Raw genomic sequence first — 27,625 nt, 5'->3', positions numbered from 1 at the left:
AACTGCTTTTGCATTGTTGATGAAAGCACTGTGCTCTGATCTTGTATCTTCTTATATTGTGTCTTTGTTTGTTTTTTTTTTTTTTAATTTTTTTTGTTGTTGTTTAGAAGGTACTTTTTTTTTTTTCTAATTTTATTTTATTTTTAAACTTTACATAATTGTATTAGTTATATTGTGTCTTTGATTCACAACTCTAAGAGTCCTTCAGTGGCCCATACAAGCAAACAAGTCTTTTGGCCGCTAGGGCCACGTGGGATCTTAGTTGCCCAACACTGGAAGCGCAGAGTCCTAACCGCTGAACCACCAGGGAAGTACCAACAAGTCTTTTTTAGTAATTGCCTTTGGAGTTCATCTTACTTATGCCTGCTAAGTTGCTTCAGTCGTGTCCAACTCTGTGCGACCCCATAGACGGAAGCCCACCAGGCTCCCCCGTCCTTGGGATTCTCCAGGCAGGAATACTGGAGTGGGTTGCCATTTCCTTCTCCAATGCGTGAAAGTGAAAAGTGAAAGGGAAGTTGCTCAGTCGTGTCCAGCTCTTAGCGACCCCATGGACTACAGCCTACCAGGCTCCTCCATCCATGGGATTTTCCAGGCAAGAGTACTGGAGTGGGGTGCCATTGCCTTCTCCGTTGCTTATGCCTAGGAGCACAAAATTATTTATACTTAAACTGTTGAAATATTTCACTGTTTTAAATTTTAAAATTGACTTGGATCATAAATCAAAAGGAAAAATAAAATTTTAGTTGAGTTTAGCACTTAGCACTCTGGGAAAAAAGTATTGGCTGCAACAGATGTTCCCTGATCTGTTGGGTACCAGGCCATTTAGCTCGAAACCATTCATAACATGCTTTTTTAGTATTCTTAAAGAGAATTGACATTTCCTAAGTTTGAAAGGATAAATACTACTTGAAGACATTTATGTCCCATTCATTGATCCTTGTAAAAGATCAATGTAAAAGATTGATCCTTGTAAAGGATCGTTGTAAAGGATCAATCAAGACTAACTAAAAAGTTAGTCGTTAAATTTTTATTATTTTGTTTATTATTTTATTATGCCTTTATTTCTTAGGTAAATTGTGTTCATTGTAGAAAGCCAAGAAAATCCAAATCAGAGCAATAGCTCTAATAGTGTTCAGTACATTCATTAGGGGATGCATGTATTTTACTATATACATAATAGTTTACTTGATGAGAACATTGAGTAGTGGAGTAATTTCAGGTATTTTATTTAAGGACTGTAGGAGTTTAGTGAATTATATAATTGTGTCCAGTGTATAGTGTTCTGAAAACAGTATCAAGTCATATGTTTAGGATTTCAGTTCTCTTAGTCCTGATTCTTAGCACTATCCTGGCAGAAGTTGCATCTATAAAAGTATTGTTTTGGAGATTCTATTACTGTAGAGAAAACTTTAAGAATAATTAATTGGCATGATTTATTGTTGTTGTTCAGTTGCTAAGTCGTGTCCAACTCTTTGCAACCCCATGGACTGCAGCACGCCAGGCTTCCCTGTCTTTCACTATCTCCCTGAGTTTGCTCAGACTCATGTCCATTGAGTCATTGATGCTATCCATGTCATCCTCTGTCGCCCCCTTCTCCCCTTGCCCTCAATATTTGCCAATATCAGGGTCTTTTCCAGTGAGTCAGTTCTTTGATCAGGTGGCCAAAGTATTGGAGCTTCAGCATCAGTCCTTCCAATGAATATTCAGGGTTTATATCCTTCAGGATGGACTGGTTGGATCTCCTTGCAGTCCAAGGGACTCTCAAGAGCCTTCTCCAACACCACAGTTCAGAAGCATCAATTCTTCGGCACTCAGCTTTCTTCGTGGTCCAACTCTCACATCCGTACATGACTACTGGAAAAACCGTAGCATTCACTATATAGACCTTTGTTGGCAAAGTGATGTCTCTGCTTTTTAATACACTGTCCAGTTTTGTCATAGCTATTCTTCCAAGGAGCAAGTGTCTTTTAATTTTGTGGCTGCAGTCACCATCCACATTGATCTTGGAGCCCAAGAAAATGAAATCTGACACTGTTTCCACATTTTCCCCATCTGTTTGCCATGAAGTGATAGGACTGGACGCCATGATCTTACTTTTTTGAATGCTGGGTTTTAGGCCAGCTTTTTTGCTCTCTTCTTTCACTGTCACCAAGAGGTTCTTTAGTTCGTCGTCACTTTTCTTCCATTAAAGTGGTATCATCTGTGTATCTGAGGTTGTTGATATTTCTCCTGGCAATCTTTTTCCAGCTTGTGATTCATCTAGCCTGGCATTTCACATGATATACTCTGCATGTAAGTTACATGATGATTTATTAATTATGAAAATTAAGTCATTTAGTACTGCTTTTAGATTAACATTATTTGTGTTAAACACATACTCAGATTTCTAATCTCCTTGAGTAAAGGAAGGTAGGATGTAAGCAGTGATTCTTCGTGCTGGTTTCACATTCTAGTCACCCATGGGTTTAAAAAAATACCTAGTGTTCACTTTTAGAGATTCTGATTTCATGATATTTAGCCTGGGTGAGGCTCTGAATGTTTGATTCTGAGGTGTAGTCTGGCATGTGAGCCATGAATTTCATGTAATAAGATCCTAGGAATGGCTGTGTTCTGGAGATCTTGAGGATTTGTACTCTTTCCTTACCTCACAGTGTCTCAGAATTGTACAGTATCTTGAAAAGTCCCAGTTGGTATCAGTTTGATACTACTTTTCTGCATTTTAAATGGGTAGATGGTTGAGGGTGTTTTTTTCTTTTAGAAATAATAGAAATGAATGAGTGATAAGAACAAAACTAGTATTACATTGTAGCTTCCTAAAAGAAGAGGGAAATTTATTTCCTTTGTGGGTTTTTGTCTTGTAATAAATAGTACTGTTAAAATCTTAAATTGGCAATATGTAACTAAAATTCAAGTGTCAATTCTATGTATTGGACTCTATGCTAAGTATTTTATGTGCATTTTTTCATTTAATCATCATAGCTTCTTTCTAAAGTGGGTATGATTATTATCCACATGTTGTAGGTGAGGGAACTGAGACAAGGATTAATTAACTTGATGAAATGAGGACACAGACCCAAGTGCTATCTAACCCCAAGTCATATTCTTAAACATTGTCCTATAGTGACATAAATTGTGTGTCTAATTTATTATTTAGCTGAGCTGAATCAGAATTAATCTGAATTTACCTTAAAGAATTTCTCCACAAACAATACCAAAAATGGAGGGGAAAAAAAAAACCTCAGGCAGTAGAAATATGCAGATTATTATATTGTTTGAAAATTCTTTTCCTTTTTAAATCTCTTTATTTTGGGGGAAACTTTAAAATTAGTAAGATGCGTGTGGCTTTTAAGTTTTTAATACTAACTACATTGATTTTAATAAGGTTTAAAAGTTGTCTTTCATATACATATTCAAGTGAATAATAGGCCCAGCAGTAATTGATATCTTAGGGAATAGTGAATAAGTTTCATCTGATCTCTTGAATGTTGTATATATTCCAGTTTGACTTAACGGGCAAAAGGAAGAACAACTTTGATCTTGCAGGCTGTTCCTTTTGTACAAGCATAACTAGGAGAGACTGTCAAATTATCACTGGAGAATTAGTGTGTGTTTTACATGAATTCCAGTGCAGACGGATCCTGGGATGCTCTCATTTTCCTCTTCTCATTTTGCATCTGTTTTTAGAGCATTCAGCTGCCTTTTTATCTGTTTACCTTGGAATTGGCATATTATTGCTACTTGATTTTTACATGGTTTTCCTGTCTTTTTCCAACATCCCTTTCTCATCTCTTTTTTTCCTCTTCTCTTCTTACAGTTCCTTTATTCATTTTTTTAAAAATTTAGTACCCTAACTCAACTGTGTTTTAGTTCTATGGCTTCTCTTTACTTCCTTTCGTACTGTTCTCAGCCTGTAGAACAGGGATCAGCAGACTTAAGGCTTATGGACCAAATCAACTCATCAGTAAATAACGTTTTATTGAAACACAGTTAGGCCTATTTCGTTCATGCATTGTCTCTGGCTGCTTTAATGTTGTAGTGATAAAGTTGAATAATTGTGTTAGAGACTATATGACTTTGAAAACTAAAAAAAAAATTTACCGTCTGCCCCTTATAGGAAAAGTTTGCCAAGTCTAAAACCTAGATCATTTTCCCTACTGCATATCAGCTGTTACGGTTATTCAAAAATACATATTGTACTGGCTGCAGTGAAATAAAACAATGTATTTTGTTGTAATACTCATCCTTTGACTCTCATCTAGTGCTGTGTAATTTCACATGATTCCTTATGTCAGGTTAGATTTAGTCTTAAGAATGACTTTTGCTTGTCAGCTCCTTTGTTACAATAAGTAAAAAATAATAAATAAAAAATAATAAATGAGAAAATTGGTTATCTTGAATTCTTCTAATTACTATTCTGTATTCCTTTCTTACCCAAACTTGTTGACTCTCATTTTCTGCTGACTCTGCATCCCATTGTTGTCTTTTTTTTTTTTTTTAACCATTTATTTGGTTGTGTCAGATTTTAGTTGCAGGACATGGCTCCTTTCATTGTGGTACATAGGCTTCTCTCTAGTTGGGGCGTGTGGGCTCAGTAGTTGCAGTGTTTTGGGCTTAGTTGCCTGAAGCATGTGAAATCTTAGTTCCCTGACCGGGAGTTAAACCTGGGCCACGGCAGTGAAAGTGCCGAATCCTGACCACTGGACCACTAGGGAATTCCTGTGTTCTTTGCTAACTGTTCTTAACACATGTAGTCACTTATATACTCTCATAATATCAGCTGCCAACCACATACAAGCCTCCTCTCGAATGTCTCTACATCATTTCCCTTATAGTGTGTTGTATTATATTTAGATGTTTCTGTCTCCTCCATTATGCTTTGAGTTCCTCGTGTACTGTATGTTTTTCATCCTTGACGTCTAGTATAGTGTTCTGTCACATAGTATGGTCTCAATATAAATGTCTTTTGAATGAATGAAATTAGAGCCTTCACATATTTTTAAAGGAGCACTGTTTCATGCAAAGAACAGGAAACATATAAATAGTCTTAATGTCTACAGCCAGGCAACGAATACTTGTTGTGCTCTGGAATGTATTCATTGCTGTGCTAATTGCTATAGACAGTACAAAGAAATTCATATTCTTGGTCCCTTTTGAGAACTTAGGGATGCTGTATACCTTTACACAGAATTTTACATTTAATTCTGTGGTATTTCCTAGGAAATTCACATACTTCATGTGAATCCTAGCTCTGCTCTAGACATTTTTAGAGTTGGAGATACCAAAGCATGTGAAAGAATTCAGGAAAAATGGAAAGTTGATAATCAAAGTTTTATTTAAAATTATAGAACACTTAAACAATATAGTAGGTTTGAATGTGTATTGGGACATAGAAAAATGCTTTCAAATATACTAAAACCTTTGATTTTTTACCCTAAAGTGTGCTACAAAGCCAGTCAAAGTACTTGGACAAGCATCACTCTCTACAGATGACTGGGGTAGGAGGTAGGCTGTGGAGTTGCCTGCAGGGGTTTCCTAGTTAGATTGGCAATGTTTTTCTTGTTGTGGCTTTCAGTTGCCCTTCTGAGCACCTCTTCCTGGCTGAGATCAGACATTCTCACATCTGTGTGGCTACAGCCAATTTTCAGGCAACAGGCCTTTTTCTTCCTTTTGTGCTTAGACTCTATCATGCCAGCAATGGCTTCTTCTTTGTAGGTGTGGCCACCTGTTTTATTTTTCACTGGTTTCTTCATTTCCAAGTGTGTAAATGGGGCAGATGAAGTCGGTCTGACTTTGAGTCACAATCATCTTCATCAGCTCCTTCTGTGCCATCATCCTGTCTGCTTGAAGACCATATTGCTTCTTTAGTTCTTTCAGCTGTTGTTTAAATTGTACATATTTTTCATTATTTTGAAAGTCTACATCAGAATTCTTATTCTGTAAAGCCAAAAACAACTTCATTAATAATTTTAGATTGGATATTTTTTCTGGACATCTTCTTTTACATGGTTTATTGTACAGCCTTTAAATAATGGTTTAGTTGCAGATCCATCATTGCAAATTCAACCATTGCTTTATCCATACTGTACTCACTATTCACTTAAGTATAAGTTTTCATGAGATCCAAAGGAATGCTAGAAGCTATCCTTTCCAAAGCTGATGCAGGATTGAAAGTTTTTCAAGGAGGAGAGTGCAGATTCTCCACTCCTGAAGGATATAAAACCAGTTGAACCTGAACTTGAAGTGGAATTACCCCTGCATCTTGAAATTATTATGTGGCTGCCCAATGTAGCTGCATCTGGTTGTGCCCGGACTTCCCATACCCAGACCCTGGCTCCATTCTTAATTCCCTTCCCATGTCAGAAAGTTGAAATTGGTGGCCTTAAATCCCAAATAAAGCTCAGAGACATAAAGACTTGTGTCTGTTGTAGTACTTGGAGTAATTCGGGTTGTGAATGGGTAATGAGAGAACAGTGAGAAATAAAATTGTCTGGATTATTTTATTCTGGTGTTGAACTGTTCTGTTTTCATGTGATCATCCTATGTGTCTGATAGGGTGAGGTCCTCTGAATAACAGTGGAATCTTTTCTGAAGTGCATGACATTAGGAATGCCACGTCAGTCCAGGAAGAGGCAGGTCCCAGAGCAGCATATGGCCTGCAAAGCCTTAGATTCTGAGGAATCCAATGTGTTTCAGATTCATTCATGTCTGGCACTCCATTGTGGTGGGCTGGCCACACAGCCTTGCAGCTGAGTAGGCATCTTGGAGCAAGGAGTACAGGAGGTTCTGTAGCTGAGCAGCAAGTGCTAACATTGGACAGGCAGGCAGGCAGCTCTAACACTGGGCAAGTGATGGGGATTGACAGCCTGCCTTTTTGGCAGGAGGGAGGATAGGCCCTGTGGTAGGTAGGCAGGTGGGGTGATAGAGGCAAGTGTTCTTATGGCTGTCTAGGAAGCTGATTGTCTTGGGCCTATGGCCATTGGAAGTAGGTTTGTTTTTTGTTTTTAAGGAAGTAGGTTTTCTAAGTCAATCCGTGTTCTAATAGTCTTCTGTTAAAACTGTACCATTATAAGGTTTACTGCCTCAGCCTTGCTGTAGGCAAGTTAGAGAAGGATGTATGTCTGCTGGGTCCAAGTAGTAAATGGAGATGAATCAGCATTTACTGAGGCCAGTATGGAGGTGGTACAGAGATTGAGATTAAAAAAATTAAACAGGTATAGTGGAACAGGTGATGGAAAACTTAATACATAGGGTAGTTTGAGGTACATAATAGGGAAGTATTGCATGTTATTTCTTTGTATGTTTTTGGAGCATACACAAAGTATCTGCTGTATTGTTCATGTTTATAACTCTTCTATATTTATAACTCTTCTATATTCCTTGAAAGGAACCTACATCTGTTCTCCGTAGTGGCTGCACCAGTTACATTCCCAGCAATTGTGTAGGAGGGCTCCCTTTTCTGCACACCCTCTCCAGCATTTTTTATTGGTAGACTTTTTGATGATGGCCGTTCTGACCAGTGTGAGGTGGTTGCTCATTATAGTTTTGATTTGCATTTCTCTAGTAATTAGTGATGTTCAGCATCTTTGCATGCCTATTGGCCATCTGTATGTCTTCTTTGGGAAAATGCCTATTAAGGTCTTCTGCCCATTTTTTGTTTGGTTATTTGTTTTTTTGATACTAAGTTGTGTTGAGCTACTTGTATATTTTGGAAATGCAGCCCTTGTCAATCTCATTGCAAATTTCTCCCTTCCTGGGGGTTGTCTTTTCATTCTGCTTATGGTTTCCTTTGCTGTGCAAAAACGTAAAGGTTTGATTAGGTTCCATTTGTTTATTTTTGCTTTTATTTATATTGCCTTGGGAGACTGACCTAAGAAAAACGTTCCTACGATTTATGTTAGAATGTTTTGCCCGTGTTCTTTTCTAGGAGTTTTATGATGTTATGTCTTACATTTAGTTTTTGAGCCATTTTGAGTTTAATTTTGTGTATGGTGTGAGGGAGTGTTCTAACTTCATTGATTTACATGCAGCTGTCCAGCTTTCCCAATACCACTTGCTGAGGAGACTGGCTTTTCTTTGTTGTATAGTCTTGCCTCCTTTGTTGAAGATTAATTAACTATAGATGTGTGGATTTATTTCTGAGTTCTCTATCATGTTCCATGAATTTATATGTCTCTTTATTTGTGCCAGCAATCTCCTAGTAGGTAATTCAGACAAGTCCAGGACATTTTCAGGAAGACCATTTACTTGATAGTATTGTGTGTAAGACTAGAATACTCAGTTACTGTCTGGTTTTAGTTTTGTTTTTTCTCTTGGCCTGCACAGTCTCAATGGAATCTTATGAATAGCGAATATATTAAAACTAGTAATAAAGCCAGGCAATGAAAGAATGTGGATGAATTGTCTCCACCTTTAATTTCTGTTCCATCTGACTATAAATAGAAATTGTTGCCTTTTTTTTACCTGGATCAGACCTCACAAAGAGTTTTAAGTGAGCATGTGCACTTGAACAGTTCTTCTAATTTATTAGAAAAGAACAGTCTGAATCTGTAAAATGTTTATCTGCCAAGGACACAGAATGGTGTTTGTATAGATGTTTAAGAATTGGAATTAGCTTTTTCTTAACCTATTTCCAAACACTTTTGTTATAGGCTTAAGAGTTAGTTGTTGTAAAAAGACTACTGTATTGCCTAATAGTATTGGAAATACAGTTCCCACATTTTGTTTTTAATTCTTAAATATTTCTGAATTTACGTGGGATTTTTTTCTGCTACATTTTCTGCAAAAGCCCTTTCTTTCCCTTTTCCTTTCTCTTTAACTTTTGAGATGAAAACAGTACCTTTTATTTTTAAAAACTGCTCACACAAAATTAGATAATTTCATTCTTTTGGACAGCACAAACTAAAGGTTCTATTCACCCCTCAAAAGGGAGTTCTGAACCCGGAGCCTAATGGGGAAGCTGAAAACAAAGTGTTCACCTCTGGATGTCACTGCACCAAGTGTATCTTTCTGTTGAGGTTTTTGTTAGAATTTATCTTCTCTCTTTTGGAGATAGTGTTATCTCTAATTGATTTCTATCAATTAGAAATGTAACATTCTGTGGCATCTAACACCTTGTTTCTTTAAATACAACAAGCCTCACAAAGTTGCCTTCCATTTTTCCCTTGTTCTTCTGTAAGTTACATTAACCTGGATTTGCTGTACAATTTGGTGTGCATTTGGTCCAATGGAGTCTTGACTACTGATCTTCATTCAGATCTTTCAAAGGAATCTGGTTTGTAGGTTTAAATTTTTTTTCCCTAATAACTTGGTTGATATTTTGAAGTCAGATATCCATTTCAGCTCAATTTAATTTAGCTAATTTAATGTTTTAAGAAAATTACTTTTCAAATGTTAAATTCCTAATTATAGTGCCTTTTATGTTATATAATGGGCCTAGTAAAACTAAGGTGAAATATTTTATCTTAAAAATATTTTGCCAGAGTTTTAACTAGGGAATCCCAATTTTTTCATGTCACAGCAGTTTATTAGTAGGGAAAATAAGAACTACTACTTATTCATTTATGGCTACACTGAACAGCATGTGGGATTTTAATGCCCCAACCAGGGATTAATCCCATGCCCCTTACAGTGGAAGCCAGAGTCTTAACCACTGGACCACCAGGGAAGTCACCAGAACTTAATATTTAGTAGGATATATTTTCTCTCAGGGATATTTATCTCATTTTATCATAGTATGATAAAATTTAATGATTCATTTTATATAGGAAGAATATGAGGTTTCTTCATTATTGATGCAGTCTGGTACAAGCTGGTGCTGCCTAAATGAGCTACTGGGTCCAAGTGCTTTATTCAGACTTGTGATCAAGTATATTGTAATATCAAAAGGATTTGTATGGTTGTTTATTGTGGAAGCCCGGTTGTCCTGTGCATGTTCTGAATGGTGTACTGATTGAGATGTCTGTCCTGTTTTTTAGTCATATTCTAGGCTTTTCTGTTGGTCTCCTTCAGAGGAACAGAAACATAAATTAATTTGCAAATTATATTTTTAACAAGAACAGAACTTTGGTATTTGCTTTTCTGCATCAGTTTATTCTTTCCAGACTTTGGTCAAAGGGGTATCTGGGTCAGATCTCAGAAAAGAACAAAAGAAAATGCTTTGGGTGGTTTGGTTTGATTCTAACTAGAAAACCATAGAATCTCTTTTAATATTTTTAATTAATTTTTGCACAAGGAGTGATGTTTAGACTGAAAATAGATACAGTATATCTGCTTTTCCTTAGAGTTGCTTGTTGCTCAGGAAAGAACTTTTTCAGGGGGTTACTGTGTTTCTTAGAGCTCATTACTGCTGCTTTTCCTCTCCTGTATTTGTACTTTTGAGGCTGATATCTTTGAGCTCTCTTGCCTACTTAAGCTATTCTGGTAGTCTCCACATTGGTTCTCTTGCTAAAGTTTGTCGTTTCTTCTTCCTTGAGTGGTAAATTTTCTTTGAGTTATAGGACTCAGAAACTGAAGATCACAGTCAAAATAACTATTGCTCTAGGCTATATAATTTTGTTGTCAGACATTTCATCCTGTGTTAAAAAATCTACAGTGACCACTGTTGCTTATAGAAGAAAGTTGAGATGCTATACCTTGGCATTCAGGGCCCTCCTCAATGAAACTTTTCTTTTTCAACCTCACCTCTCATTATTCCCCAATATTAATTTGCTTCTTGACCTAAGTGGCATTTTCTGCATGCTAGCCATTCATATCTTCATCTTTGAGCTCAGTTATCTCACTGCTGAATTTATTCTCCACTCTGAATAAATACCTTTCTTCCTAACTAGAATTTTAGATACTTCTTCAAGACCAAGCTCAAATCTCCTTTCCTCTTTGGAGTCTTCGGTGACCTTTCCTGCTCACTGTGGTTGTCTTTTTTATTGTCTATGTCAATGACTTCTATACTTTTAATTTTATTTTCAGCACAGAGTAGTTCCCCCCCCCCCCCGCCCCCCATTCCCAAGGAAATCTCATGCTGAGTCCCACTTACAAAGTAGTGGTCGGGGAGGGGATTGGGAGTTTATGCTAGAATCATATTTATTCAGCTTTTGCTGTCTGCTGAGATACCTATAAGAAATTGGATTTCATGGAGCACAGTTGGAGAATCAGTTGTCTTACATCATGTATTGAATACTCAGCTTTACAAAGTAGTGTCTTTTGTCTCTCTCAAAGCATTATAACTTTCTGGAGTTTAGAAATCATGTTTATAGAACCTAGGGATGTGTATGCCCTGTTGTATCTTAGCATAATGCCTTACGGATCCATAGTAGGTACTCAACATATGCTTATTCTTTGAACTGATATTTTTAAAGTTTTATATATTTTTATACACACTACACCCAAACCAGGGAAAAACTAGTAGGTTTTGTTTTTCTTACATAGACATTAACTGGTAACTATCATTCATTTCCAGGAAACTCAAGAAAACAGTTATTCCTAGCCAAACTAAAAGTAACTTTCCTATAACATAACATATTCAGAGTATATTTTTCTGACAAAACGTTACTTTTAGTAGGCATTTTAATACCCTTTTGAAATACAGAAAACAAAATCCCAAGTTTTACTTTGAAAACAAGGCCCAGATGATTCTGGTACAAGTGAGAAAAGTTGGAAGCACAGGTGAAGGAGTAAAGTATTAAAATATGCGTGTGGGCTATTTTGAAAGTCTTTTAAAAAAATTAAGTTGGATTAGTTGCTCTGTATGTTAGAAATGTATACATCAGTTCAGTTCAGTCGCTCAGTCGTGTCCGACTATTTGCGACCCCATGAATCGCAGCACACCAGGCCTCCCTGTCCATCACCAACTCCCGGAGTTCACTCAGACTCAGTCCATCGAGTCAGTGATGCCATCCAGCCATCTCATCCTCTGTCGTCCCCTTCTCCTCCTGCCCCCAATCCCTCCCAGCATCAGAGTCTTTTCCAATGAATCAACTCTTCGCATGAGTGGCCAAAGTACTGGAGTTTCAGCTTTAGCATCATTCCTTCCAAAGAAATTCCAGGGCTGATCTCCTTCAGAATGGACTGGTTGGATCTCCTTGCAGTCCAAGGGACTCTCAAGAGTCTTCTCCAACACCACAGTTCAAAAGCATCAATTCTTCGGCGCTCAGCCTTCTTCACAGTCCAACTCTCACATCCATACATGACCACTGGAAAACCATAGCCTTGACTAGACGGACCTTTGTTGGCAAAGTAATGTCTCTGCTTTTCAATATGCTATCTAGGTTGGTCATAACTTTTCTTCCAAGGAGTAAGTGTCTTTTAATTTCATGGCTGCAGTCACCATCTGCAGTGATTTTGGAGCCCCCAAAAATAAAGTCTGACACTGTTTCCACTGTTTCCCCATCTATTTCCCATGAAGTGATGGGACCAGATGCCATGATCTTTGTTTCCTGAATGTTGAGCTTTAAGCCAACTTTTTCATTCTCCACTTTCACTTTCATCAAGAGGCTTTTCAGTTCTTCTTCACTTTCTGCCATAAGGGTGGTGTCATCTGCATATCTCAGGTTATTGATATTTCTCCCGGCAATCTTGATTCCAGCTTGTGCTTTCCGGCCCAACGTTTCTCATGATGTACTCTGCATATACGTTAAGTAAGCAGGGTGACAATATACAGCCTTGATGTACTCCTTTTCCTATTTGGAACCAGTCTCTTGTTCCATGTCCAGTTCTAACTGTTGCTTCCTGACCTGCATACAGATTTCTCAAGAGACAGGTCAGGTGGTCTGGGATTCCCATCTCTTTCAGAATTTCCCACAGTTTATTGTGATCCACACAGTCAAAGGCTTTGGCATAGTCAGTGAAGCAGAAGTAGATGTTTTTCTGGAACTCTCTTGCTTTTTCCATGATCCAGCGGATGTTGGCAATTTGACCTCTGGTTCCTCTGCCTTTTCTAAAACCAGCTTGAACATCAGGAAGTTCACGGTTCACGTATTGCTGAAGCCTGGCTTGGAGAATTTTGAGCATGACTTTACTAGCGTGTGAGGTGAGTGCAATTGTGCGGTAGTTTGAGCATTCTTTGGCATTGCCTTTCTTTGGGATTGGAATGAAAACTGACCTTTTCCAGTCCTGTGGCCACTGCTGAGTTTTCCAAATTTTCTGGCATATTTAGTGCAGCATTTTCACAGATCATCTTTCAGGATTTGGAATAGCTCAACTGGAATTCCATCACCTCCACTAGCTTTGTTCGTAGTGATGCTTTCTAAGGCCCACTTGACTTCACATTCCACATGTCTGGCTCTAGGTGAGTGATAACACCATCATGATTATCTGGGTCGTGAAGATCTTTTTTGTACAGTTCTTCTGTGTATTCCTGCCACAAATTTTTGGATTTAAATTTGTATCTGTGAAAAATAGTATGAAATCCACAAATTTTTGGATTTAAATTTGTATCTGTGAAGAATAGTATGAAATCAACTTTGGTTCAATTTGAAATCACATGATTAAAAGATATCACACCTTAGAGATTCACAGATTTTTGTGTTGACCAGGGTAAAAATGAAGCCCTTTCTACTTTTGGGTCACAAAACTCATTTTCCTTGTTCAAGTGCCCTAGAGGCAAAGATATGATTAGGTAGTTCCGTTTGGAAAAATGACATTCTTTTCTACCAAGCTAAGAAATTATTTCAAGAATTATTCAGAATTTTGAATAAAATGCAGGGTGCAGGTGTTTGGCCTATTGTTCTTAGTTAATTTTGTTGTGTTGGTCCGTCCTGTTCTGCAGGATGTTGTTAGGTGTTGGCTTGCCAGTGTGTTCACCTTTATTGTCACGTCTCCATCTTATAGAAAGTCATGGTTTTATCACTCTTGGCTTTTATTTTATTTGCCCAAAAGACTTGTGTCCTGCGGCATGTGGGATCTTAGGGGGTGCATGTCCCAACCAGAGATGGGACATGTACCCCCTGCAGTGGAAACACAGTGTACTAATCACTGACCTGTCAGGGAAGTCCCTCCAAAGATTAAAGCTTTTAAAGACAGGTGTTTGATTGAGGATTTTAGCTTCTGGGACAGGAACAGATTATAAGCATGGAAGGCTCTGTTGTCTGTTTGAGGTTGAGGGGGTGGGAAGTGTGCTGCTGAGACAGATCCTAATTTCCTGTCCTGACCCTATCCCGTGTGAAGTCAGGATGGACTTGTGTCTTGTTTCGAATGTTTTACAGTATTAGTTCTTCCTGATTCATTCTCTCCTTACGTTTCTTTTTAAAGTTGAGATTTAACTGACCTCAGTGGATTTAACTTCAAAAACTTGAATTTTGTGGTTCTTTAACTCCTGTCACATGGTGTATCAAATAAACCACTTCCAACATTTTAATTGTTAAATAGTTCTGCTTAATAGGCCCAAAATTATGATTAGAAAATAGTTGTGGATATTCAGAATGACATTATCCACTTCTGCATTTTTGTCTGATTTATAGGCAAGTGCTGTTGTGTGATTTATTCTGCAATATAACTTGATATTTAGAACAGAGAGGTTATACACACTTGGAATGCGTTTACGTTTCACATAGTTTTATGACTTAGACCCTTATATCTTCAGATATTAGTTTGCAAATGGTAGATTTTGAAAAATTTATTTTCAGGTTCATCATTTGGAACGAACACTATTCCTGTGAAAATTTAGCTCTGTTACTTCAATACTGTTAATTTCCATCTTATTTTAGCAACCTGCTTTCATGACTTTGTCATCACTCGTAACTGCTTCTCTTCCAAAATCTACTACTCTTGACTATGGCCACCTTCACATTTACACCTACTTCTTTTCTTGCCCCTCACAGGGTTCTCTGACCCTTCCCTGGCCTTCTATTTTTAAACTCTCTACTGCTTTAATTAGGAAAAGGAATGTGACTGGGAAAATACCTTTGTGGTGCCGGTTAGTTAGGAATGTAGAGTTTCTAGCTCTTCCCAGAGCTTAGGCTCTACCAGACCCTTTTCTAACCTGTTTCTGCAACCTGATGATTATCCCCTGCAGTCGTTACTCTGTGTACCTCATTTCTTTTATCCACAGCAGAGTACTTTTTTTTTTTTTTCCTGCTTTTAAGAACACATAGCCAGTGTTCTTAACCTGGTTCCATGGATTCCCCATGGTTCATGAAGATTCAGAGCATTCATGAACTTGGATAGAAAAAAATATTACATCTTTATTTTCATTAAATTTTTATTGAAATTTAGTGTTTCCTTCCATTATTAATGTAGACAACAAACCACTGCATTATCTGTAACTTCTGCACCTATAGAATTCAGTTAATTTCATACCACTTGTATAAATTTGAATATTTTTATGCTTATTACCTCTAAAATTATAGTAGGTATTAGATTTGCTATTAGATCTTACTGTTTAATGCATCAGTAAAGAACCATATATATTAACTGTGGCACAGATTGGGTTTTTCAGATTTTGATAACTGCATTTCATTATATTGCATTACGACCCCATGGACTGTAGCCTGCCAGCCTCCTCTGTCCATGGGGATTCTCCAAGCAAGAGTACTGGAGTGGGTTGCCATGCCCTCCTCCAGAGTATCTTCCCAAATCAGGGATCAAACCCAGGTCTCCCACATTGTAGGCGGATTCTTTACCATCTGAGCCATCGGAAACATCATTATAATTGGTCTCCTGCGGTTTTCTATGTATTTTTTGCATTTAAATTTGTAAGCTCCCCATATGCTGAAGGGATCCATAGATCAAAGAATAAAGGTTAAGAATTCACTAATCTAGAGACTCCCTGTGTCCCATTTCTCTGCAGTCTTTTCTTTTTTCTCTCTGTTGCCTAGGACAATGCCTCCACTTGTCGCCTTGCTTTTGTTGTTCTGTTCCACACACCCTGAGCCCTTAGTGTGTTCACTATGCCCATCTTTTTTGTTTATCCTTTTCTTTAATACTGTGTTTTTTAATAGCTGTATAATAAAATACACGATTTAGTATATATTCATAGTATAAATACTCATACAGAACAGAAGAATATAAAACAAAAATGTAATCTTATTCTGGCCTCAAATTCCATTTCCCCTGGGGAAACCCTTGGATTTGTGTACAGTTGAGAAAAATATTATTTTTTATGTTACTCTAGTCTGTATTGGGCCTCCAAGGTGCCTCAGTGGTAAAGAATCCACCTGCCAGTGCAGCAGATGTAGGAGATGCAGGTTCGATCCCTGGGTCAAGAAGATCCCCTGGAGAAGGAAATGGCAACCCACTCCAGTATTCTTGTCTGGAAGATGTGTGGACAGAGAAGCCTGGTGGGCTCCAGTCTATGGGGTCGCAAAGAGTTGGACACGACTTAGGACACATGCATGCTAATCTGTATTAGAATGCCTTTTGAAGTGAAAGTGTCGGTTGCTCAGTTGTGTCCAACTCTCTGGTCTCTTAGTTGCTAGGATAGCACCCACTGTAACTGATACTCTGTTGTGTATAGATTGGTCCATATAAAACTCATGGGACATGATGAGAAAATATGTTTTTAAAGTCGTTGAAAAAGGTCACAGTATTAATAATTGATGTATCGGAACAATATCATTGAAATAAGTTTTTTATCTGAAATTTTAGTGTTTGAAGAAAAGCAGATTTAATTTAAAGATGACATGAGTAGCTGAGGATTTTGGTGAAGGCTTCACTGAAAGCACATTTGAGGGCTTCTGATGTCAAGTCTGATAATGGTTTTTTAATCTCATCTAGTTTTATGTCATTTTGTAGTTTTAGTCAATTTAAATTTATTTTTTTTTAGCTTAAAATAAGTGTTACTTTTTCACCACTTTTCTGGCCATTTAAAAAATTCTTAGGCAACTTTGGTTTTTTTCAGAGTCATAATTGACTGAGATGGAGGGAAAAAGAGCTCATTTCCTGGGCATGGGGCTGAGGAACAGAGGCTGCACATTGGTTGAGACATTTCTTTTGGTCACCACCAGGTGGCACCACTGGCTCAGAAAAGGAAGGGAACGTTTGGAGGCAGGGACAGTATTACGCCCTTTCTATTTCCCCTTTGCCTAAATTGGATTCCATCAGGCAGGGAATGAAGCACATCTTTGTCATCTTTTATTATCTCATCTGATCACTTTTATTCTTTTCTTTTTATGCCTGTAGTTCTTTCAGAAACAGGTTTAACATTTTTCTCACAGTCACATTTTCTTGCATCCAGCTTTTTTAATGCTTTTGCTTCTTACCATAGAGGATAATGGGAAATTAATGCACTATGACTTTATGGCATTGCAAAATTTGCACAATTTTAATTAAATTATATTTGCAGAAATCCTAGCACTAACATTGTACTGTTTCATACCAACAGTGGTTCTTTTCAAAAATCCAAATGCAGCTATTAATAAAATAACTATTCAGGACTTAACAGTAGTAGATATTGGTAAGAATATAGAATGAATACCCAGGTCTGGCTTCCTTCTAACTAATGATAGAATGTTGACCTGAAATACGGTGTTATTAATATGACCAGGCTTTCTCCTGCCGTCTTGACACGATAGCCTCATTTTGCTGATTCTCCACTTTGTACATCTTACGCACATCTTTCCCTAAAATATTTACTCATGTTTATACAGAGACTTTTTCTTTGGGAGAAATTTTTGAATCAAGGAATACCATTCCTCACCAATACAAACATACTTTTGTGTTTTCCCTCCCACACCTTATCTGTCCTGAAAGAAAAATGGGATGCTAAGAACTACTGTGTGAACAGTTAATTCATTTATAAGGTTGATTTAAGATAAAAATGTAGCATTTTTTTAAAGATAGGTAGTTTAATAATGGCCTCTTAATACAACCTAAATTGTAATTAGCAGAGTAAAACTTGGTTCAGTGAAGTTTTAGACTCTTGCTTTTTCACCTTGGTTCCCTCTTCAAGGATCCTTTGTGATTTTTGTTTAAAATAATACCAGTAGAAGTATATTTAAGCTGTTTCTATTGTATATTTCATTTTTTAAATTTGAGGACTGCTGACTCAGTCCTTAGTCTTTTCTAAATACTTTGACACACACAAACACCCTGCAATAACAATAAGTCCATTTATGTGGATCTGTTTCTGTTTCTTTTTTTTTTTTAAACTTTTGTTCTGGGTTTTAATTTCTAGAATAAAAAAGTATTGTCTTTAATTCTGGGTTTCCATCTGAGTAAATGCCTTATTTATTTAAATATATGCTTTTCAACAACTAGTGTAATTAAAACATTAACAGGCTCTTAAATGAGAATTAATTCCCTTGCTGCTTGTATGACTGATTTGTGATTTTTACGTAGTCTTAGTTTTCTGTTCTAATTGTGTGAGAATTAAAATAGGGAATTTCAGCCACCTTTTGTGAGTTATTGTTTGATGTTTTTCTTGGAGCATTTCACATTCTTGAAAATACTCTAAGGCAAAATTAATTTTACCAAGAATTTGCATAAGTTTAAGGTGACATAGACTAGAACTTCAAATTTGTAGGGTCTTACAGTGACTTACAGCTGAGGATGGCATTGTGAAGATAATATCAGTCTGTTAGAACCCCTAAGAGAACTTTCCCAAAATGCAGTCATCTTCCAATGAGTGCTGATCCCACTCTCAGCTGAGACCTGCTGCTTTAGGAATCCCCCTTGGCATGCTCTTGGCTTGTACAATTGCTGGCAGCAGGAGCCATGCTGCCTGATAGGGCTGGTAGCTAAGCCCATATGTGCAATTATGCTTTTATTCTCTAGTGTGCCTGAACACACACCCACATGCACTTAACCACCCCTAGTTTGAGATGAGAGGAGGTAAGAGCTAGCTAGACTTAGAGTGCCATGCTGGCTCAAGTTTCTTATTTCACTATCGCCATGCCCATTGGGTAGCCAGTGACATTTATAGAAACAGTACCAAATCAAAAATCCCCCTGGAATTGTCTCTCTTGAAGAAGACACAAGTGTTGATTTTTTTTGACTGGGAGCCAGTACTCTGGCACAGCCAGGTCAGCAGAAGTATTACTCCACAGCCTTGTGTGGTGGGGGATACACTTTAGGCCCAGAATCTAAATGTAAGCTTGTATCTCCCAAGCATTTTCTAACATTGTCATTGCCCAAGTAGACTTCTATTTAGCTGAGTCCTGACTTTGAACTGGAGAAACAGTTTCTTTGCTGGACAGCAGCCATGGGATAGATAGATCCTGCCAGTGAGCATACTGATGCCATGCCATGCTGCTTTCACAAGCTAGTGCTCCTCAGTAACATTAGCAGAAGAGAGGAGAGGATAGACAGGTGAGAAAGTGTTGACAGAAAGTCTAGGTAGGCCTTTCTGAGGACAGGTAACACAGTGGGGTCTGAATTTTGTAACAGAGTGGCTATGGGGAAATAGGGTTCTGTGTGGAGATGGGTCACTTAAAATGACGTTTGTTATTAATGGCAAGGGTATGTTAGAATATTGACCCCTGCATGTGGACATGGATTTGGAAAGTTAAAAGATCTGCATATGTTTGGCTGCAGCAGCTCTGAGTGCATATCTAATGTGTCAATTAAACATGAGAGATCTTGTTTTAGATGAATTTGTAGAAAATTTCTGGATCAATTCTGAAACACAAACTAATAATTTTTTAATATACTTAAATATATTTTTATGACTCGTGTGAATACATTATAACATTTCATGTGGCTTAAAATTATATGTGTAAAACATACCTTCCTCCAGTAGTCATCTACGATGCCACTTAGTAAATCAGGTTAAGTGTTTTGAAGATAAAAGCATTAGAAGCATTACACAGCTGAAAGCATACTGTTAATGAATGCTATTTTTTCTGTATTAGAAAGTCACTTTTCATAATAATTTTTTAGCATTTTTGTTGATAATTCATGTGTGTTCTTGTAGCCCAGTGTCTGGTTGTATGATCTTTCATCCAAAACCATCCTTTGCAGATGCTTTTACTGACTCTGCTATCAGTGCTAAAGTGAATGGTGAACACAAAGAAAAGGACCTGGAGCCTTGGGATGCAGGTGAACTCACTACCAATGACGAACTGGAAGCTTTGGAAAATGATGTTGTAAGCAAAATCTTTTCAATTAGTAACAGTATGGTCCTGTGATACGGTATGACATCCTATCACTTGGTTTTAAGTATGCTGTTGTGACTGTATTTAAATAAGCTGTTTTATTGTGTAGAGACTTCACCCTAGGCAGTATATACAGAAAAATGTTTCTTGGGGATGCATATGAAGTATTTGTAGGTCTTTAAAGTGAATCCTAATAAACAACTTAAAAGTTTAGATTAGAAACCATGGGAAACTAGAAACGCCGGCATATTTAGTTTTGAATGCCCTGCAGAATAGGGCAGTCTGAGGAAAATGGTGACTTGTTTGTTGTCTTTAGCAAGAAGTGATGTAAAAGTGTGACTTTTAGGATTCTTGTCTGTCAAAGAGGTACTCATTATTAAGCTATATCATTAGGTTACATTAGAATTACAGCAAAAAGTAAGTTTCTTTATCTTAAAATTAGGAGGAAAAGGCTATTTCCAAAAGCCTTTTGACATATTATTTTTACTTTTCCCAGAACACATCATTTGTAAATCAATGCTTAATAATGACTCTGTCATTAGGATTCTTTAAATTCTGTTTCTAAACTCTGGAGATACAAGCAAAGTTTCTTGCCAGAAATGAGTGTTTAGGCAATAAAATTTGAATGAGATGAATCTTTCATTGAATCTTACAGAGAAATCTTATTTAACAAACCTGTGTTTGATGTTAAAGTCATTGTCCAGTTGTAAAACTGGAAATTCATAGACACCATCCAGTAGTTTCCAAACTTTTTAAAGAACCACATATTACTTAATGTGAAGTTTCTCAGGTTTGTGTAGCACATCACCTCTGGAGGATAAAGAGAAGCAAGCATTCTCTGTCTCTTTTTTTTAAATTGATAGTGAAGCAGTTGAATTGATAGACACCTTCTAGAGCACATTCTGGCAATGTTTTCAAAATTTAAAACAGTTTGGTTCAGCAGTTCTATCTCTGTGAATGTATTCATAAGACATTCAAATAATTATATTAGGATGTTTTTCACAGCATTTTTTTCTAGTAGTGAAAAATAGGAAATATCCTAACTGTCCCTCAGTAGGACATGGGTAATTTATTATACCTCCATTCAGTTGAAGTAGTATATGTCCTCTTGAAAGAAAGGTGTTCTGGGAAGATACCTAGAACTTATTAAAAGAAAAAGCAAGCTGCAGAACAAGAAGATCCTATTTGAATGTCTGTAAAAGAGAGCTGATGATAATAATCACATTCTTACATATGCACAAAGAATGTCTGGAATTATGCCCAAGAAGTTGTTAATGGTGGTTATCTATACACACTGGGATTGGCAGTATTATTTTTCACTGGATATGTTTCTGCACACTTTAAATTTTTCACATGGAGCATATACTAAAAGAGCATATTTTAAAGTTTCTATAGGTAACTAATTTCCTGCTCCCATATATTAGGCTGAAGTAGTTGATTGAGTGGTAGATTTGTATTACAATTCTATCTGAAGCAGCACAGAAGGAGCCACAGTTGATGGGTGATCTTAGAGGCAAGGTTTTGTCCTGAAATTGCCATCAACATTGCTCAGATGATGCTGTGCCCTCTGCTAACATGGATACTGATTATGTGCTGTATTTTACCGCTTTTTATCAATTGGACCTGATGATCAGTTCACTCAAAGAGGTTTCAGGTAAAATACCTTGTAGAAAGATCACTGTAAGGAGTAGGAAAAGGAGAGAACCCTGATCTGAGACTCATAGTTTATGAAGTAACTAAAATGTTCTGAACTTAAAACATCTCAAATAACTGTTTCAAACACAGTTGAACCTTGAACAACACAGGTTTGAACCATGCTGGTACATTTATACACTTAGGTTTTGCAATAGTAAATACTATAGTACTGTACGATTCAAGGTTGGTTGAATCTACAGGTTTTACACTTGTGCAGGGAGTTGGTACACCTGACACCCCACCCCCTGAATTGTTCAAAGTTCAGCTGTAGTTATTTACCAACTTGTAGGGGCTGATGTGTAGAAGAGAAGTTTTTTCTTAAGACGTTTTTAAAGCAAATTTTTGCCTATTTTTTACTTTTGCTAGGTTTTGCTTGAATAGTATGATAATGTAGATCTTGTTAATGTAGATAATTGTTAATGTAGATCTTGATTATAACTGCATTAAAGAAGACAATACTTTGTTATTTTGAAAAATGAATTTTGTTCTCTTCTAGTCTAATGGATGGGATCCCAACGATATGTTTCGATATAATGAAGAAAATTATGGTGTAGTGTCTACATACGATAGCAGTCTGTCTTCATATACGTAAGTTTTTAAAGCTTGCTTTTGTTTTAGTGCATTTGCCTTTGATTTTCAACCACTCCAGAATTCTTGCCTGGAGAATCCCAGGGACAGGGGAGCCTGATGGGCTGCCATCTATGGGGTTGCACAGAGTCAGACACGACTGAAGCAACTTAGCAGCAGCAGCAGCTTAAATTATGTTGAATAAATGTTCCTGTTAGACTTTTTTTTTTAACTTGTTTTATTTTTTAATATTTATTTATTTGGCTGCTCAGGGTCTTAGTTGCAGCACTTGGGATCTAGTTCCCTCACTAGGGATCGAACCCAGGCCGCCTGCTTTGGGAGCATGGAGTCTTAGCCACTGGACCACCAGTGAAGTCCTCTGTTAGATTTTAAGTTAAACAATTATGTGACTATATATTATTGTTACTTCTTACACTGATAAATTCCCATTAAAATAGGTATTAAATGTAGCTTATTTATACTCTGATTTTTTTGTTCTAAATAAATTTTGTTTTATTTTTGCACTGTAAAAACTAAATTGACAAATGCAGAGGTTATGGGGAAATAGGTAATTTAACCAGTTTTGGAAATGTTATATTACTCTAAGGAAAAAGTAATAAGAAAATTCAAATTCTGATTTATAAGTAGATGACTATAGCTCTTTTACAGTTTTTACCAGCATTTTAAACAAATGCCTTAATAGTTGATTGTGACAGATATGTAAACTGTTACTTTAAAATACACACTTTGCTTTTTCTTTTCATTTGTTTCAGGGTGCCCTTAGAAAGGGATAACTCAGAAGAATTTTTAAAACGAGAAGCAAGGGCAAACCAGTTAGCAGAAGAAATTGAATCAAGTGCCCAGTATAAAGCCCGGGTGGCCCTGGAAAATGATGATAGGAGTGAAGAAGAAAAATACACAGCAGTTCAGAGAAATTCCAGTGAACGTGAGGGCCACAACATAAACACTAGGTATTTAAAGGAAATCATGATGCAGTATTTTGGATACACAACTCAAGGTCTGTGTGAGAAGGTGTATTATTATTATTATATTTCATCTTCCTTTAACTTAGCTTAGGTAGAGAATGCAAATGGAGTTGGTTTCAGGTTCTGTTAGTGAAAAGATTATAGTACTCTTGGAAAATAGTTTCTGAACATCACCTCTGTGGAGCCAAGTGGTGGATATACAGTGACGAGCAAGCCAAGGTCTGGAAGAGCTTGTTAAAGACAAATGAACAGGTTGGGGGAGGGGTGCATATAACATAATTACAGTTCAGTGTGATTTCCTAGTTTAGAGGTGTGATCAGAGTACTAGGAATATGCAAGTGAAAAGGAACAAGCGTAACCTTGTAGGATCAGAGTATACCTAACAGATGAGGTGATATTTTATGATAGGATAGTAGATCTGTCTGTCACTCACAGAAGCATAAAACAGGAATTCCTTGCATGGTGAAGACAGGTGAAAGAACTTGTCCAATTGAGGAAAAACCTTGTTTCGTATGTCTGGAATACAGGGTGTATATTGACATTGCAGTGGTAGTAGCTGGTGATAGGAACCAAAGGAGTGAGACTCTGTGTGTGTCATGTTAAAGAGCACCTTGTAGGCAGGGTATGGGGTGAACCAACTCTGGTGACATTGAGAACTGGCTGAGACATAGAGGCCAGTTATTGTATTGAAATAGTTCAAGTGTGAGAATGAGACCAGGACCAGTGATAGAAAGGTTAGAAAAACCAGGGGTGATCCTGAGTTTATTTGATAACTAAGCAGATTGGTGGTTGTACCGGTATCAGAGACAGAAAACACCAAGCAAGCTTGAGGGGAGATATAGTGAGTCCATTTGTGCAATTTATTGCATTCGAAGGGCTCACAGATCTTTCATGAATTTATTCATAAATATGTGTTGTGAGAACCACCTGCTACATACCTGGTAGAATAAGATACACATTCTGTCCTAAAGGCACTTGCAGTTTAGGAATCGTGATTTGAATTTAAGTGTTCAGTGAGAGATACTGAGACTGAGAGACTGACAGTGTGGATCTGGGGGATTGATGTGAAAACCATGAAAAACTAATGAACAGCTACAAAGAGAAGAGATCGCAGAGAAAACCAAGGAAGAAGAGTTTCAAGAAGACAGATGATGATTGATAGAAACAGCCATAAGGAGATCAAGTAGGACAAGAATGAATGAATACATGTTTGTTTTATTTTGTCCTTAGGGGGAAAATCTGAGGGAAAAGAAAGGCCAGACCTAGAGCTTAGAGTAAAATGGAAGAATAAGGGTGTCTGGAAGTGAGGCCATTTGGTTTGTTTTTAACCTTTTAATAACAAGCGTTCCCTTCTGCCTAAATTGCTTTTAGATAAGTTTCATTGGTCTGGTATCTATTAGGATAAAATGATTTAGAGGATCTCTCATTTCCAGGGAAAATAAATATATTCCTCCTGGACAAAGAAATAGAGAAGTCATATCCTGGGGAAGTGGGCGTCAGAATTCACCACGTATGGGCCAGCCTGGATCGGGCTCCATGCCATCAAGATCCACCTCTCACACTTCAGATTTCAACCCGAATTCTGGTTCAGACCAAAGAGTAGTTAATGGAGGCAAGTATTTTGACCAAATTTGTCAATCTCATTGATCAAATATATAATTTTCTGAATATTTACAGTTTTACATAGTTGATAAGAGGATGCATACCTTTTAATGATTTCTGTGGAGTAGTTTTCAGTAAATATTTAAAATTTGCCTTTGTGGATATCAAATTAGTAAAATTGTAAAAATTAGTATGTTGTTGGCATATACAGAATTTAACATGATGAAATACTCATGTATTAAGGTAAAATGCTAAATTTAACCAAAGACATTCACTTGGCAAAAAAACACTCCACATATAAAGAAATTGGAAACTGGGTAGGTTCTCAATTTTAAAAACACTGGACGATAAAATTATTTAGACATAGTTTACATGGAAAATCCAAATCTGTGTGAAACGCTCAGTGGTTAATATAAATTCATTTTTATCAACTGTTTGTTTATATATTTATATTCTGCTTACTTCAAGAGGATTTGAGGTACCTTGCAGTACAAGACATGGCCAACAGTCATGTGAAGATGGTGGGGAAAAAGTGCTTAAAAAAATAAAAATTCAATATAAAGGCAGATATTATAGTTTAGCTTAACTAAAATATGCAAATTTGCATCTTTAGTAGGAAGTTTTTTTTTTTTTTTCCTATTCTCCCTCCAGATCTAGGTTAAATATGGCTAATGGGTCATGGTCAGGGACACTGGAAACAGCAGTACCATAGACTGTATGGAACTATGGTAATTAAAATATTGATGGTGTATTAGATACTAACCTGGGGGGAACAGTGGGCATTCAATTTTAGGTATTTAAGTTTGGAAAGTTAGACAAATAGAGAACACTAAGTTTCCAATTTCATTTGTTTTCATTGAGTCTTTCTCCAGAATTCCTCTCCAAATGAACACTCTTGAGTATTTTCTATACTTTGTATTGGGGTGAGATTTCTTTGCTCACTGAGTAAAGAATTTTAGTTGTTTATGAACAGAATTTTAAAAGTAAAAAACCTGAAAGGGGCTGGGAAATGTATGATACTCAAGTGTGTGGAACCCTATGGAGAGGAGACCTGGACTGTTTCCTAAGATTAAGGTAAGTGATGTCATGTTACATGTTAGCTGTATTTTGACCTGTGCATATCCCTCAGTGTCAGTTTATTTGGTGATGACTGCTTTGTAGTTGGATTGTTTATTACGCAGTCTCTTAAATGTTTCACTGCATAAGTTATTTAGAAGATACGCCTTCTTTTTCTAACTTGATAAGGTTAAAATATGTTTTTTGAAAAGGCAGTGAATATTAATCTGTCACTCCTGTGACTCTGGAAAATAGTAGAAGTAATGTTCTACTTAAATGTACCTGCTTAATGTGATTTCAAACTCAACCTTATATTCAGGTATAGACTAGAAGAAAACCACAGTTTTAAGAAACTAATATTTTTAATGGGATTATAATAGCTGTTGTTTCAAAAGATAAAACTTTAAATAAATAATTTTATCCCTGAGTTTTGTGATTGATTGTGTGAAATTACCTAGTGTATGTTATTCTCCTTTTAACAATTGATTTTCCAAAAAACAGTTATAGAAGCAGGTGAATAGGCAAAGTCTTAACTGTCTTCTTCAATAGTATGTGTAGATCCTAATTAACCCTTTGGGAACGTGTATTCATTTAAACAGACTTAATTTTAAGGAGGTTAAAGTAAAATGTGAATTTATGTCAGTTAAGTTATGCTAAAACTTATCACAAATCAAATGACTGTCCTCAAAGGGTTAAAATGTACAAGAAATCATTTTTGTCATTTTACTTTTTTTCTGTTTACTTTTTTCCCTCATTTTTTTCTTTAGTTTTTATACTTTCCTTCATATCATTTGTTCTGTCAGGTGTTCCCTGGCCATCGCCTTGCCCATCTCCTTCCTCTCGCCCACCTTCTCGCTACCAGTCAGGTCCCAACTCTCTTCCACCTCGGGCAGCCACCCCTACACGGCCGCCCTCCAGGCCCCCCTCGCGGCCATCCAGACCCCCGTCTCACCCCTCTGCTCATGGTTCTCCAGCTCCTGTCTCTACTATGCCTAAACGCATGTCTTCAGAAGGTACAATACCACAATTTGTTCATGTTTTTGTTTGTCTTTGTTTAACTCCTATGTGAGTTTATAATTACAAAATAGTTTCCTCTTCATTATTTAATAACCTATAATTTCTGTGTTTTAACTTTAGTTTATTAAAACTATTTCTATTAACCTTTTGTTTATTAGAAATTTGATAAATGCTGTATAAAGCTATGAACTATCCTGAATTGTGAGAATGGGGGTTTGTCTCTGTCTGGTAATGATGCTCTTTTACAGCCCAGGGTCTTCTCCCTCCCACTTTACAGTATACACAGTGGTTAATGGTAAACAGTGAACCTTCTTCATACTAGTGAATCTGCTTGTTGACATTAGGTAGGAGTGACAAAAGGACATTTAATGGTCCTTTTTGAGAGGGACATTGCATATGGCTGCCTTGATATGTTTACCCTTAAATTACAATATAGAGTTTGATTTTGTGTTTGGGGTTTTTTTTTTTAATTTTGTAATATTTTGTAGTGAAAGTCTTTAGAGGAAATTCTTAATCTAAGATAAAATTGTTACTGTAGAAAACAATGTATGAATCTTTAGGGGTTTTTTGTTTTGTTTTTGTTTACCCTATGAAAAGAAAAAACAGAATAAAATCCTGTAATTCTCATTCATTGTAATTACAGTTGATATCGCTTATATTGAGACTAATACAGCTTTCTGG

General features: G+C 36.8%; 1 protein-coding gene and 1 pseudogene across 11 annotated transcripts in view; one reads left to right on the top strand and one right to left on the bottom strand.

The window, feature by feature from the left end:
- Nucleotides 1–27,625, top strand: part of ATXN2 (ataxin 2) — a 101,728-nt gene that overhangs the window by 34,025 nt on the left and 40,078 nt on the right. For 9 of the 11 annotated variants that reach the window (XM_059876382.1, XM_024977720.2, XM_015475517.2 and 6 more), the window contains exons 6-10: nucleotides 19,888–20,012; nucleotides 22,213–22,304; nucleotides 23,057–23,254; nucleotides 24,703–24,881; nucleotides 26,731–26,940. In XM_059876382.1, coding sequence (XP_059732365.1) covers nucleotides 19,888–20,012; nucleotides 22,213–22,304; nucleotides 23,057–23,254; nucleotides 24,703–24,881; nucleotides 26,731–26,940 — 804 coding nt within the window. Of the gene's footprint in view, nucleotides 1–12,893; nucleotides 13,022–19,887; nucleotides 20,013–22,212; nucleotides 22,305–23,056; nucleotides 23,255–24,702; nucleotides 24,882–26,730; nucleotides 26,941–27,625 lie in introns of those variants that run through there. The other 2 variants (XM_059876384.1, XM_015475521.2) reach the window with 2 other exon arrangements.
- Nucleotides 5,248–18,821, bottom strand: LOC132342665 (E3 SUMO-protein ligase NSE2-like; annotated as a pseudogene).

The sequence above is a fragment of the Bos taurus genome, chromosome 17, assembly GCF_002263795.3.
Source record: "Bos taurus isolate L1 Dominette 01449 registration number 42190680 breed Hereford chromosome 17, ARS-UCD2.0, whole genome shotgun sequence".
In the NCBI taxonomy this organism is placed as follows: domain Eukaryota; kingdom Metazoa; phylum Chordata; class Mammalia; order Artiodactyla; family Bovidae; genus Bos; species Bos taurus.
The sequence above is the reverse complement of the archived record's forward strand: the minus strand, read 5'-3'. Positions and strand labels throughout refer to the sequence as shown.